Here is a 15617-nt window from a genome sequence, read left to right on the forward strand (position 1 = left end):
CCAAGAAAGAAATTGTACCTGCTGCGAATCAAGGTAGGATTTGACCATCCTGGTGACATGTGGACAGGCATTATCCTGCTTGAATACAGCCCCTGGCAATCCTTGCAGGAAAGGAATAGCTTCGGGCTGTAAAAATTCATTTATGTATCGGGTACTGTTCAAGTTTCCCACACTTCGTAGCAATTTTGATCGTCCATCATACGCTATGGCACCCCAAACCATAAATCCGGGTGTTCTTCCACTGTGGCGCTCGATAATGCACTCCGGAATGTGCCGTTCACCGGTATAGCGCCTGACACGAATTCGACCATCATGGTGCCACAAATTTAAGCGGGATTCGTCAGAAAAGACGTCTTACTGCCGATCAGCACGCCAGCTCCTATACACATTGGACCTTTGTAGTCACAGGCGGCGATGGTTTTGCGCGAGAGGAATCCTTCATAAAGGAATTCTTGCGCGCAGTCCACGCTGCAGCAGACGTCTTCGAATGGATGAAGCACTCAATGAAACACCTATAGCTGTTGACCACTGTGCTGCCAATTGTCTAGAAGAAGCTGTGCGGTCCGTTAGCGCCATACGCACCAGGTGTCTGTCATCGCAAGCTGAAGTCACACTTCGGGGTCCACCCCCGGATTTCCGATCTGTCCGACCCTCGTTCGTCCACTGCTTCCAAACACGCATGATTGTGCTGCTGTTACGCTGTACACGAGCGGCTACTGCAGGATAAGACAATCCAGCTTCACGAAGGCCGACTATTCTGCTCCGTTCAAACTTTTCGTCGAAAGGCATAGTAAAGATTCAGTTAATGTTTACTCTAGCATATAACCACCTATAATCATACACGCCTCACTACAGTCGTCTATTAATATTCGGTTCGATCCGCCGTTCAGAGGGTGCTGCTCAGCATACGTATGCGCAACCGGTCTGCATTTCTAATCATATGCTTATGATGCCCTACTTTACATTTCATGCAATTTTCAGCTCACTCGCGTAAGTCCTTCGTGGTATTGCAATTTTCACAAACAGGAGTGCATTTTCATTGAAAGTAAATAAAAACATTTTTTTTACCATATCTTTCCAGTTATAAAATGTGCATAACTTTCCAATCAAATACAGTGAAGATTTTGGGGAATTTTCTTTTGTCCTTATAGGTTTGGTCACCCCTGTATGCACCTCTTATAGGTGTACATGTTAACAATTGTAATAATTAATAAAAATTCCTTAAAGTTTATAAATAAATATGTTTTGTAATCTTAAAAAATGCCATGACATAAAAAAAGGTCCTTTCAATAATGGGGACACTTTTGTACAGAAAAATTGACGTGTTTTTTTTTTTTCCTCGAAAAATTAACAAATGAAAAATATTGATAACATGTGTTTTCTTTTTTCCCAATGATTAAAATATTGATATACCGAAATAATGCTCCTTAATGAAAAATAAAAAAAAAATAAACAAAAAACTTTAAACGCTTAAAGAAAAAAACCTCCACATTTGAATCGTCCGAATTGATAACTAAATATTTCCTGTATGATTTCCTATATCATTTATTATTTTCCTGTATTTATTTCTTGTAAAAACCAACATTCTGTATAATTACTGCATTAAAACTTTTTTCTTCAGTTTGATTTTTAATTTTCGTACATAAATGCGATTCTTTTGAATGTTTAGAAATCATTTGAAATAATAGATAATAGTACAATTTCATTGTAAGAATAAAACTCGATGTTTTAAAATTTCAGCTGTATGTTAAATGAGTCAATACAGAATAACATACCTTTTTTTGTATTTTTTTTATTTCTAAAGGATTCTCCCAACATGATTTTAAGCATGTATCAGTAGTATATGCAATCTTCAATATACTGAAGTATACCTAAGTGTACCAACGCATTTACTCTCGCACACATACAGACAAGCACACATACACAAATGGGTTTACTTCTAAATCGTACAATTACACTTAAAATCTTAAATTTAAAAAAAATGAGTTGAAAATAATAAAAAAAAGATTTTATGGAGATTGCATATCAAGAAAATTACAATATTTTAGATAATTACATAGTTAATCATTAGAGTAACACATTACATCATTTACTATAACAGCTAAGATGACAAATTTTAAATTTAAATTTTTAGAAAACATGCTTAATTGTTTATACTTCGAATACGAATTTCTTCAGTTTATAAGAGACCAGGACGATGAATAACTTTATTTATTAATTCAACTAAAATTGGTTCAATATTATTATATATCTCTTTTTTATGCTTTTCAAACATATTCCTTGCCAATTTTGAGAACATCTTCATCACGGCTTTTGAAAAGTCACCTGATCCTAATAAATTTTCTGCGAATATGTTTAGTTGGTTAAAACTAAGGCCCAAGTCCAGACTGTTAAGCTCCAAAGTTTTGTTTTTAGAAATACACTTCCCGTTAGCAATGATTTTTAGTTCCGTCAAAATGATGCTGAAATTACCATTTCCCCATAAGGGAAAGATTTTCCCAAGAGTCCCTTTTACATCATACAAGCCGAGAGAGGATATTTGAGGAAGGAGAATCTCTGTGTGAAAAGACAGATCTGTATCAGCATGAAGGTTTTGAATTGTGAATTTGGATGCATCTTCAAATGTCACCTGTAATCAAGAAAAATTTCTCATTTAGTCTTACATTATAAAGTAATGGTTAATATAAATAAATAATCTAGGTGCGTTAAGTAGGTCCATTTTGACGTATATGATCAACTCCCCCATTTTTAGCCTGCTTTCCTATTAAAAGTCAGAGAAAGAAAAACAAAGCATGAAAAAAGGCCAAATGTACCTACAAAATCGCGAAAACCAAAAAAAAAAAAAATTAAAATTAAATAAAATGATAAAATAAGTATCTAAAAATAAAAAATTGCAAAGTAAGGTATTGTGGTTGGTTTGTAAAAAATGTCTGCCGGTCTGTCTGTCCCCTTAATAACTTTTGAGTGCAACTTTTGAGGCCAATTTGAACGATTTTTTTTTGTTAGAAAGATCTTGTCGAGAACACCAAACTCCATACTTCACTGTTTAATTTGATCTATTTAATATTCAATTTTGAACAGTTTAAAAAAACTTAACATTAGCGTTTACGGGAAAATTCGAGGCAAATATAGATACTGAACTTGGTGACGAATTGGCTTCAAACAAACTTTGAAGGAAAAAACTTTTAATGAAGAACCAAGCATGGAAACTATTTTTTGATTTTAACAATTTTACGTTCAATTGTAAACAGTTCAAATTCCTTTGACATTAGCGCCTATGGGGAAACTGAAAGTCAATCTAGATTCCGAGCTCAAAGGCGGATTTACTTCAAACAGATTTTGATGGAAATATTTCTTGAAAGTCAATCTCTCGACTCGACTCCAAAACTTTTGGGGCACTTGACTTTGACTCCGATTCCTGTGCCCAAAAACTAGTTGGACTCCGACCGACTCCCTTACGTCTCTGACTTCGCAGCTTTGGCAAAATTTTGTACACGGAGGAAAAATGACTGACTCCAACTCTTGGAAAAAACTCCAACTTCGACTCTTTTATCCCAAATTTAGTCCGACTCCAACTCCGCAAACATTGGCAGAGTTGTAGACTTTAAGAGAAAATTACCGACAGTCGTAGAATTAAAAGCCTTCGGCTCCCGAATCTGACTTTTTGTATCAAAATGAGATTGACTCTGACTCCGCAGCCATGGTTTTCATTTTGAAATAATTACTGTTGATATGATTGGTATATATTTTCACTCTAAAGTTTTAGTTTATGCATTCAGTTTTTGGCGGAGAAATTCGGAGTATTTTATGTTTCTACATAAATATATGCACAGACGATTTTTTTTTTCGGCAATGAAAATTATTCCTTTAAGTTCACATTTTATTGTTTTTATTTATTTTTGAAAGTACATCAATTCATAAATGAAAAATTATCATATGAGCTTTGTGCTACAATATGATTAAGGTAAAAAAACAACGTAAATAAAGCACAAATGCTGTATTTCCTGAATATTTGTGCTTTATTTACGTTGTTTTTTCACCTTAATCATACATCAATTCATGTTTAAAATTATATTTTGGCAACAAGGGAAAAGCAAATACTTTTTTTTCCTTGGTATGATGTATTTATTTCATTGAACTCTTATTAATTTTCTTTTATTTTGTTTTCTTTTTCTTTTTGAAAGAGTTTAAAAAAATTCTTAATGGGAAAAAAAAACGTATTAGCTGCGTTGTTTAAGAGGTGCTGCGACTATACTTGTTCTTCTATTTATTTTTTCCGCATATGAGCAAGGTATACTTCATTTTTAGATATCAGATTAAAATATTCAAAAAAATATGCTGGAAATCATTTGCGATTTTAACTAATTTTGAGAACACTGATCAGATATTAGAAAGTCAATATTGATATATGAAAAGTAGGCTCGTTTAGTTATGGACAGAGCTTCTTGTTCTATGTAAGTTATCGAACATTTGCTAGATCGTGATTTTATCGTCATCAGAAAGCCTAACTCATGATAAAGTTTAGCACCGGGAAAAGGTGTTAGTACAAAATAGTCTGATCAAAAGTGACTGATTTCATTTTTAGTAAATTTTGTTTCTTTACGGTTTGCTGCAATTTAATAGAAGGAAAAAAAAAAAAAAGGCTAAGGGCCTGTTCACATATTGGCCGTCCGTTCCGTCCATCACGTTTTTTTCCTCCCGAAATAGGTTTTCTTTGCTGGTTGCCATGACAGCAAGCCATCTTGGACCGGACCGGTTTCGATCAGAAGAACCTTGATATCTAACGGTCGTCCAAAGTAGGACAGAATTCATTGGTTCCCGCCATGCAGCGAGCTCTTTTCTCTGGTGGGTGAGTTCAGCCACGTGATTGATGTGCGACGACCGTATGTGAATGCAACTTGTTTTCGTCGGCAGTCCGTCATGTCAAAAAACGGGATGGATGGCCGATAAGTGAGCTGCCCTTAAGGGTTCTTGAAAGTCTATTTTATGTAGTTGACGAATACAAATAGACATACAACATTATCGCTGTGTAATGTAATTTGTTCTTGCAAAGTAATTACCCTAAACAAATATTTGTAGTAACGAAAGTCATGATTGGCCCCGGTAAATTTTTTAGGACATCGAAGGATTGGGTGGAGGGTATAATCTGCGTTTGCATATGCTGCACACATGTTCACGATCTGAGCCCGGGAATGACCAAAAAAAAAAAAAAACAGAAAATGACGACTTATCAGTTTTCCGAATGTGACGATTCATCTTTCTCGTTTGCTCATTTGCGTTGAAGTAAATATGGAACTTTTGATAATATTTTCGAGTTTCTCAAATGTGGTTTTATACCTTTGTATATTGACAATTAAATATTCCTCACTTTTTCAAAGTTTGATAGTACTTTTTTTTAGGTTTATTCAGGGTTAGCTTTATTGGGGACCAGTATTCTTAATAAGCCCAAATCTGTGTTCTCATTTAAAACTGCTGAAAAAAAGAAGTAATACTTAATTGTTCTCAAGGATTTTTTCTCCCATTTTTTAAAAACGTTATTAAATTCCTTGTTTTTAAAATCGTACAAAAATTTAACCTTTTCACTGTTTTAAAGTCACTCTGAACTGTTGGACTGCTTGCCATTTTTAAGTTTCAGACTGTTGTTCATGTCTATCATTTATGAATGACTCAGTTATGGTCTTTGGAACGTTTAATTAAACCATTTTCAAACATCAGACTATCTGTCTGCCGAACATGTGTGCATGGCTCAATTATGAGCACTGGACAGTTTAAGTTAACCGTTTTAAAATTTGAATTGTGTCTGTCGAATATTTGTCATATATTTGAATTTCTGTCTGTCGTGTTATTGTCAAAGTTATGACTGACTTCGAACAGTAATATGATCTTATTTTTCCGCACAAGTAAAAACCCCTGAGAAACATATACAGTAAAACCTGTGAAGTTGACTACCCTTGTAAGTTGACCACCTGTCTAAGTTGACCGATTTTTTCAGGCACGGAATTAGCCCTTATGATATAAATCAACCTTTGTAAGTTGACCACCTGTTTAAGTTGACCACTTAAGTAGTGCACCGCAAGTGGTCAACTTACACAGGTTTCACTGTATTTCATTTTTACAAGAAAATGTGAATTCAATTAATCTGAAAATTGTTTGATAGACGAATAGAGTAACATAACCAAAGAACGCCGGTAAGCTTCATTAGTTATACCATGCGGCTGCAGTAAAACAGTTGTCAAGTGTATGGCATGATGAAAATTGAAAGTGTGCTTCAGCCGGCTAAGTTTTCTTATTTTTATTTTTCTCTCCTTATTGTTTTTTTGCTTGTTTATGCTGAATTCATATTCAAAGCAGGGTTGTACATGACGACCCATAAACACAGAAAAAAATATGTCCTTTGATTTCTCATTTCATAAAATATTCCATTACTCTTAGTTAGATGAAAAATAGATAAATAAAATATATTTCAACATACTTCCATTAGTTTAAGAGTCACTGAAGCCATATCCTCATCGATTAGAAAGTTCGCGTCTGTAGCTTTGAATGGGTCAAGTACTGGCATGCCAATCTCTGGCAGCCCTTTGATCATCATATCTCGAAACTCTTCTATAGAATCTCGTAAGATCTTTTCAAAATCCGGATTAGTATCAACTTCTGCAAAAATAAATATAGCTTATTTATTGAAACGGCAAACTATAAATCTGTTTTTGGTCTGTTAACCAGAAGAAAATCAATAAATATAAAAAATAATCAAATGTAAAACCGAACTATAAAAATAAATAAGTAAGTAAAAAAATTAACTCTTTAATAGTTCTAAATTACCTTAGAATGATAAAAAATATGCACACATGAATACAGGCTATCAATGATGCATCATACATTTAAAGTTTTTTTTTATTAAAAAAATAAAATAATGTGTTTACCATTTTTATGAACTTTAATTGCTTTTCCATGGACAACCGGTATGACAAACAATAACATTGCGATGAGAAACTTCATCCTACTCTTATTTTAACCTAAATCAAGAAGAAAACAAACGTTTTAACTAATATTACTATTGTTATTGTTTTTAAACATATTGTCATTGTTATTATATTAATATTATTATTTTTCAGTGTTAATATTTTTATTTTGATAAAAGAGGAAATCCGTTAGCATTGTTTCACTTTAAATTAGAAATTTGTGTTTTTTAAATGTCTTATTATTTTTTCAAACTATTTGTTAAATTAATAATTTTATTACGTGATTATCTTGCGTGGGAGTGAATTAGATTAACTTGTAACATTGTAAAATTGACTTGTAACATTATCTTGTAACATCTGAATTTTTCTATTTCACAAAATGTATTCTGAAAGTAACTTGTAAAATTTATTGTCACTGCTCTAAGTGCTCGTTACGTGCCCATTTTGGCATGCAGAGTTGCTTTTTTTATTTTTTGACTTGTGAGTAAAAATTATACTCCGTAGAATTTTTTTAACCAAAAAATTTTTCTCAGAAGCATAAGTAACTTGAAGAAAAAAAGATAAAATATTCAGGTCAGCGATACTTATTGATGAAACATAAATGTTTTCACATTTACAATACAACAACGAAATTAGTGTATTTTCTGCGCTTGGAGCATTAGATAAAAACTATTTAAACTTCGTCTTCGTGAGTCAGAGTTTTAGGCATTTTCAGTTTTCCAAAGCTAAGCAGAAAAACTTAATAAAAAAACTATAACGTGCATGTAATTCAGTTAGAAATCACTTACTGAAATATCTATTTGTTACTCTGTAATACATCTTGCAATAATTATGTCAAATATTGCAAGGCTTAGCAAGAAAAATTCAACATCTTTTGGGCAATAACTTTTAAAGGCGAATCTTTAGCAATAAAACCAAGGAAAAATACTTACTCAAATTTCTATAACAGCTAATATTTTTCTCGAATGTGTGATGTTTATAATATTTGCATCAATGGCTTAAACTGATGAAAGAATCGAATATTTTATAGCAGCAGACTATACTTATCAGTGCTACATTGAGTCACGAAGAGAGATATAAAAAAATAGAAAATGAAAGAGAAAATCAATAATTAGATTTAGTTTCTTAAGATTAATACTCTGTTTAATGCTGTCAACAGCTACGAGTAAAAAAGTTGTATCTTAAAAAAAAGACACAGTGTTTAAATGCAGAGCGTTTACATTTGAGAGACAAGTCAAAGTATTATTTCGTTTAATATCGCATCGTTATCTTGAGAGACTTTTATCTATTGACAAGATTTTAATTCAGCCAATAAACAACGATTCAACTCGCTTCCTCTTTGGATAAAAATTCAATCAGTGTACCTTCTATACGATTAGTGTACAATAAAAATACCTTTTCCAAAAAAAATCCTAAGTCAGAAAATTATCTATCAAAAATGAAGGCCAAGCTAATAATAAGATAGCATTATTAATGTACTTTTTCCTTAAATCGTGAATTTTAATTGATTGCACGGTATACATTTTGACTTTATTCCATATTTTTTTGGAATTATATGCTGTTATCAAAATGGTAAAATAAACATTGATACCTACTGACAACGATAATGAAGTTTTAAAAAAAAATATATTTTGTATGTAGGGTAGAACGGGCCACATTTACGAGGATTTTTTTCAATAAAATTTCTAAGTTTTATGTTTGAACCTAGAAAATTTTATGAAGCTTTATGAAGCAGATAATGAAGTCAAAATTTGTACATTCAGTTGATGCTCAGCTTGTGTTTTTAACCGTAGAAAAATGTTTTTTGAGTCCAAGTCGGTTGCGTAAACTTGCCCCGAAGACGGCGCAAGTTTACGCATCGAGTGGGGCTCGTTCACGCATATTAAAAACGATACCAAAAAGTAAGTGAAATGGATATTTAACCAAATTGAAATATTTTATTTATCTTAAAGCACTTTAATACTAAGAAAATTCCAAGTAATTTATTAAAGATAATTTCATAGACTAACATAAAATCATAGGCTTGTTGCTAATTAAAAACAGAAACTATTTTTTTAATCATGTTCTTCATCACTATTATATTTTACTAACAAAAATAAAGTATTTCTTTTCCTATACTTGTCACGAGACTGCGTTTTGACACCTAAGTCGTTGAACCCTATCTTGTTCTTTTTTTCGATTGGTTGTGTGCTTTCAAACAATTCTCTACTTCGTAAATAGAATCGTTCATTAATTTCCTTTTTACAGAGTGTACCAACTTTTCCGTGTCGCAGGTTTCGGTTTCATAATTTTTTCTTTGATATCTTCTATTTCTGCTTCAATAGAAACTTGTAAATTTTAAAGAAATTATCCTTTTTGTTTTGTTCTGCCCATTTTTTTTCTTTTCTTCGTACCTTTTAACTGCTCTAGGGTGAGGGCTGCTTTAATCGGTATATCAGTTCGGTCTAAATTGGGGTAGTCCATATGTGATGATGTGGAAGGCTTACTAGAAAAAAAAAAATACTTGTATTATTGATAAGCCTTTGCATTATTTTGACATCTAACGTGGTTCTGTTTGAACGTAGCGTCTTACCATCTTCAAAATAAAGAAAATGTATCAGAGGCTGAACAGTGTATATAGTTAAAGCTGAACAAGCATGAACACATCACTCTATGATTGTAAGTTATAAGATACGATTATTTTACTTAATTTAAAATGATTTTTTTTTTAAATTAAATAACCTGAAAGTACTAAAGGTTTGAAACAGTACAGAGCGAAAAAAGCGCCCGACGCCCGTTTAAAAGTAAGACATAGTAATAAGACACAGTAAGAACCTGCGTAAATTTATCCCGATGAAAATGTGCAAACGCGCCCCGTTGGTGAGTTTGTATTTATTTTTACCGTGCAAAAAATGTAATACCTTTTTTGCACATACTTATACAATTCTCAAAAAAGAGTAAAATTCTGCAAATTTTTATGTGCTTATTTGTTTTTAGTAAAGTATTATTTTTTCACAATAAGCTTCAAAACGTTCAACACAAAATTTACTCGGCTTAATAGAAAATAGATTTTCCTATCCGCATGCTAAACTAACCGAAATTCGACTGATGCTCAAAAACTTGTGAGAATATTTGCTAGGGAGCAGCATCAATCTGCTATGACTGTTGGCTCTCCAGTAATAACTCGTTTTTGAAGAAGGACTCTGCGTAAACGTATCCAATGCGTAAACGTGCTCCGGTCTACCCTAAATACCGCTATGTATGTATTTCACTGTAATCCATTGGTAATAAAAATAATATTTTAACTGTTGCATCCCCCGTGAACATTATTTCATTTTCTAAAACGCTCTTGGTTGCTTTGTCCAAGTAGGGTTTAGGAGTGATTCTCATAATACTAGGAATATAATTTGTCTTATTAGATATGGTAAAATGTTCTTAATTAAAATCTGGCCGTGTCTATATATCTATCTAACAAACTATATCACTCTGTAGTAAGTTACCGCCTTAAAGCCAGGGCTAAAGCAGAAATACTTAAAGTACACCGCCAGCTCAGTTATTCCATCCTAGGACTGCAGTTTCGTGCTTTTTAGCACTCATCAGCCCGGAATAGGAATCACAAGAGCTGGAGGCGAAAAATCTCTTAAGGGAGCCAAGAGAGCCAAACAAACTAGTAGCCAATGCAGAATTAGCAAACCAGATGAGCGACCGCAGCAATGGTGCGGTTCAACTCAAAAAAGGTATTTTGTAGTAAGTTACTACAAAGTAAGTTTGGTTCTCTTGGCTCCCTTAAGAAATTTTTCGCCTCCAGCTCTTGTAGTTCCTATTCCGGGCTGATGAGTGCTAAAAAGCACGAAACTGCAGTCCTCGGATGGAATAACTGAGCGGGCGGTGTATTTTAAGTATTTCTGCCTTAGCCCTGTATTTAGGGTTGTAACTTACTACAAAACATGTGTATAATATACAAGCAAAAGTCTGACAGTTAAATTAAATTTAAATTTGGAAAGAACCAATAAGGCTTTAGGGCGGTAACTTACTACACAATACCTTAACTTTGCCATCAATCTTTGAGTTGAACCGAGCCATTGCTGCGGTCGCTCATCTGGTTTGCTAATTCTGCATTAGCTATCAATTTGTTTGGCTCTCTTGGCTTCCATAAGAGATTTTTCGCCTCCAGCTCTTGTGATTCCTATTCCGGGCTGATGAGATCTAGAAAGCACGAAACTGCAGTCCTCGGATGGAATAACTGAGCTGGCGGTGTATTTTAAGTATACCACTCTAGTTACTCGAAGGCGATTGTGATTTGAGGTTCGAACCAAGTATTGAAACATTAGTAATCTTTCAGGCGCCAAACTCATCAAGGTTGCATGTTTCTGCAATTTAATTAGAAGACATATTAATTCAAACGTTATTCTTCTACATTTCATCCGCTTTAAGCAATGAGGAAGCAGACCGAATGACAATAACGCCTGCTAAAAGCAAAAGTGCATTTTCTCTTTTTTCTAATAGTGCCTTTTTCATGCGAAAGTGGATTACGTAAGACGCACTGAGACGCAATACATTGTCTTTTTTTTTTTTTTTTGTTTTGTTTACTTAAGACTAAAGTGACTAAAAACTAAAAGTGAAATGTGACAATCAAAGTTAGAAGCGTTTACTAGTCACTGACGAGTAAATAAAAATCTGATCTTTGCCGTCTATCTTTACGTATGCAGTTTCTGCAAAAAAACTTAGATCCCACTAAAAATTAAGAAAAATTAAATTAGAAGCTCTCTTTTTTGCAGACTGTATTATCCAATGATACTAATTAATGGTAAAAATGAGTTTTATAAAATTGATGTTTTTAAAAAGAAAGGGAAAGAAATAATAATTTGAATTCTTCACAATCACAAGTTGCGACAAGACCCTACTATGTTTCTAGAAACGGCTCCTGTACTTTTCAAGCCTGCCCGCTTTCCTGGTAGTTACGTGTGTATAGTTGTGTCTGTCGGCATGTGTGTATGTGTAGGTATGCGTGCGTGTGTAGGCTTTTATGCATGCAAAAACCTGTGTGTGTTTACATAGGCATGTATGTATGCGTTTAAAGTCGCTTGTGGGTGTGTTAGAGCATACATGGGTGTAGGACATGGACCTACCGCCCAGGAGGAACGGATTCCGAGGGACACCAGAGGAGCCGCACCTGCAGAGGCCTCTGGTCCAAGCCGAAAAAGAACCAAACATCAAGGACGTTAAAATAAAAACAATTAGCAATCGTGATTGCTCAAAAATAAATTAAAAGTGTTTTTTTTTCCTTGAAAACTCTGTAAAAAAATATAAGGTACATATCTATTAAAAACAAAAATACTTACTTTTAAAAGTAGGCGAATACCCTAATTTTCGAAAAAAATCGATTTTGAGATTTTGAGAAATTTATAGAGCCCTATTGTTTAGCACGCAATTGTTAGCCGCAATTGTTTTTTAGCCAACTTTCCCAGTAAAAGTCAGAGAAAGACGAAAAAAGCATGAAAGAATGCTTAATGCATCTTGAAAATATTACAAAAAACAAAACAAAAAAAAAGTCAAAACGAAGAAAAAAAATTAAATAAATATCGAAAAATTAAAAATTGGAAAGTAGGGTATTGAGATGGGTGAAAAGGTCTGTCGGTCTGTTTGTCGGTCTGTCTGTCTGCCCCCCCCCCCTCCTTTAATAGCTTTTGAGTGAATAGTCCGATTCGAATATTTTTTTTTTTCGAAAGATTTCGGCGAGGACACCTCATTCCTATATTTCGTTTTTTGATTTGAACTATTTTTTGTTCAATTTTGAACAGTTAAAAAAAAATTAACATTAGCGCTACGGGGAAATTCAAGGCAATTCCGAACTGTGAGGCGAATTTGCTTCAAATTTTGTATGAAAAAGCTTTTGATGAAAAACTTGTATATAACATATATTTTTGATTTGAACAATTTTCCGTTCAAATTTGAACAGTTCAAATCTTTTAACATTAGCGCCTACGGGGAAACTTAAAGTCGATGCAGATTCCGTACTTGAAGGCAGATTTACTTCAAACAAATTTTGTGGGAAATATAGCTCTTGACGACAAACTCCAGTCTCCGACTCCGAGAATTAATGGGCACCTGACTCCGACTCCTGTGCCTGACAATTAGTCGGATTCCTACTCCCCGACTTCGATTCCGTTGATTTGGCAAAAATTTATACACGGTGGACAAATTACTGACTCCAATTCTTGGATATTCGACTCCGACTCTTTATCTCAAAGTGAGATTGACTCCGACTCCGCAGCTATGATTTTAACTGTGAAATAATTATTGTTAATATGACTATGCTAAAGTTTTAATTCGGTTTTCGGCGGATAAACTTGAAGTCATTTATGTTTCTATATAAAGATATGCGCAAACGATTTTTTTTCAGTGAAAATTATTTCTTTAAGTTGACATTTTATTGTTTTTATTTATTTTGGTAAGTGCATTAATTCATTTTAAAAAAAAAATATTTTTGGCAGCAGGGAAAAAATAAATGTTTTTTTTTTTTGATATGATGTACTTATTTATATGAGCTTATTAATTTTAATTATTATTTTTTCGTTTTGAAAGCTGTTAAAGAATTTTTTTTATGGAAAAAAGTGTATTTGCTGCTTTGTTTAAAATGTGCTGCTATTTTATTTGTTATTTTATTTATTTATTTATTTTTACGCATCTAATGTTTCAGGTGAGTAAGGAATATTTTATTCCTAGAAATCAGCTTAAAATATTAAAATAATATGTTTGAAACAATTTGCGATTTTAGCTATTTTTGAGAAAATTGATCAGATACTAGAAAGTGTTATGGGTATACGGGAAAGTAGGCTCGTTTAGTTCTAGACGGAACTTCTTGTTTTTTAAATCGACGAGTTATTTAGAAAACTAGAAGAAGCTTACTAAACTCAAATGCACTGCTTACAACTGACTTTTACTGAAACTTACTTTTTCTTTCTTGGTTTTCTCATAACCACGTTTTCAAGATTTTATTTACGCCAACAGCTCTATCGAAAATGTTATTAACTTTAAAGATTTGAAATTTCGCAAACATGGTAACTGAAAAAATTACTGTGATATAAACCTCGAAAATTTAATGTGCATGGAATATGTGGTTTTGAAATAATGATCAATGGAACTTAGGGGCAGAAAGCGCGTTTTTCGGGAGAAAGTGTTAAGGAAATAGTTGTTTTTTTGCTAAAAATATGGCATTAAAAAAAAAAAAACTATTGATTTTTTTTTTCAACACATAATTGGTCAAAATGTGTTATTTATGTCTTGATCAACAATCGTATGAAGTTTCAGAAAGGTGCAATGGACATTGAAGAAAAAAGTATTTACGTGTTCGCCTACTTTAAATAAAAATACTCCGTATGGGAGATAAAGCAATATAAAATTTGCGTCGCAAATGAAAGGGCACAGATCTCAAGGGAGAAATGATGTCTAGGCTGATATTTTTGTCGCGCTGTACGTCGTCTACTTTGTAACTTAACACAGGTAAAATTCAAAAACTTCTGAGACTATATAAAAGCAAAACTTCCCCTAGAATTCCTGAATTGACATGGACTTTACCATATACATATATTTGAAGTCATACATATTTTGCTACAAAATGCTTGGTAACATGAAAAAAAAAAAAAGATGAAAAAATTTCTACACAACATTTTAAATACACTTTCATCCTTTACTTTGTGAATCAAAAATTATATTTCCTTTCATTCCAGTGGAAATCTCATTAACCAATGAAATCTTATCCTATAGAAGGATTTCGACTGCTCAAGTTCTTTTGATACATCATCACTTAAACGATATTATACTTTGTTTCAGATCATGTAAAATGAATTTCAGAGCTTATTTATTTAGCAAAATATAGTGATTGCGCATTAAAAAAAATGCTGAAAGTTAGGTTCTATTAGTTGTAAGCTTATGAACTCGTTATGAGATTCGTTCCTGAACTCATTAACGTGTAAATATTATTTTAACTAACCTCAAAAATAAATATACGGAAAAAAAAAGTTTCTAGCTTCATTTAAATAATTTTGTGGTAACGTTAATTAGGTTTTGTTTAAAAGATAAAATGTTATTGAATTAATTGTTGTTATTAATCAGGATAATTTCATTGTTTTACTTCCTTTTACATAGCAAAGGAAGAATGGTATTCGTAAAAAAGAATTCCCTTAAAATTTGGGCTAATTTTTTCATTTGACTCATCCCGGAATGAATGTTGAGTTTTTTTTTTTTTTTCGACATTACCGCACGTACTGTCGTTCACATATATGCTGAAGAACGTAATGACGCCCGAAATATCCATTTTGATCATCCCCGAGTGAATTACCACGAGTTTTCTCGTGATGTGCGTATGTTTATACGTATGTATGTTTGTAAGTATATCGCATAGCTCAAAAACGGTATGTTGTTAAAGTTGAAATTTGGTTCGTAGACTTCTAGTAGAATCTAGTTCTGCACCTTTACCTGTTGGTTGTATTCGGACGTTCTAAAAAGGGTCTTTTACACCTTTTCGAGAGAAATTCAGTGCTAATATTAACGCAACCTCGAGTGATGTTATAATTAAGCGAACACTTGGCAATATATCACCAATCTTTTTGTCGCCAAGTTGGCTGCAAATTTGGCAAAAAAAAATATCTTTCGATTTGGTTTCAATTTTGTGCCATT

The 15617-nt window shown here is 33.0% G+C and overlaps 1 protein-coding gene across 1 annotated transcript; it reads right to left on the reverse strand.

Annotated features, from left to right (window-relative positions):
- Nucleotides 1-1904: 1904 nt before the first annotated feature.
- LOC129217293 (uncharacterized) lies at nt 1905-8127 on the reverse strand. The gene is made up of 4 exons (XM_054851568.1): nt 7892-8127; nt 6921-7013; nt 6473-6651; nt 1905-2629 (listed from the first exon to the last, which is right to left on the reverse strand). Exons 2-4 carry the CDS (start codon nt 6994-6996, stop codon nt 2180-2182), a joined length of 705 nt encoding a protein of 234 aa, XP_054707543.1. The 5' UTR covers nt 6997-7013; nt 7892-8127; the 3' UTR covers nt 1905-2179.
- Between the last annotated feature and the right edge of the window lie 7490 nt (nt 8128-15617).

The sequence above is a fragment of the Uloborus diversus genome, chromosome 2, assembly GCF_026930045.1.
Source record: "Uloborus diversus isolate 005 chromosome 2, Udiv.v.3.1, whole genome shotgun sequence".
NCBI lineage: Eukaryota > Metazoa > Arthropoda > Arachnida > Araneae > Uloboridae > Uloborus > Uloborus diversus.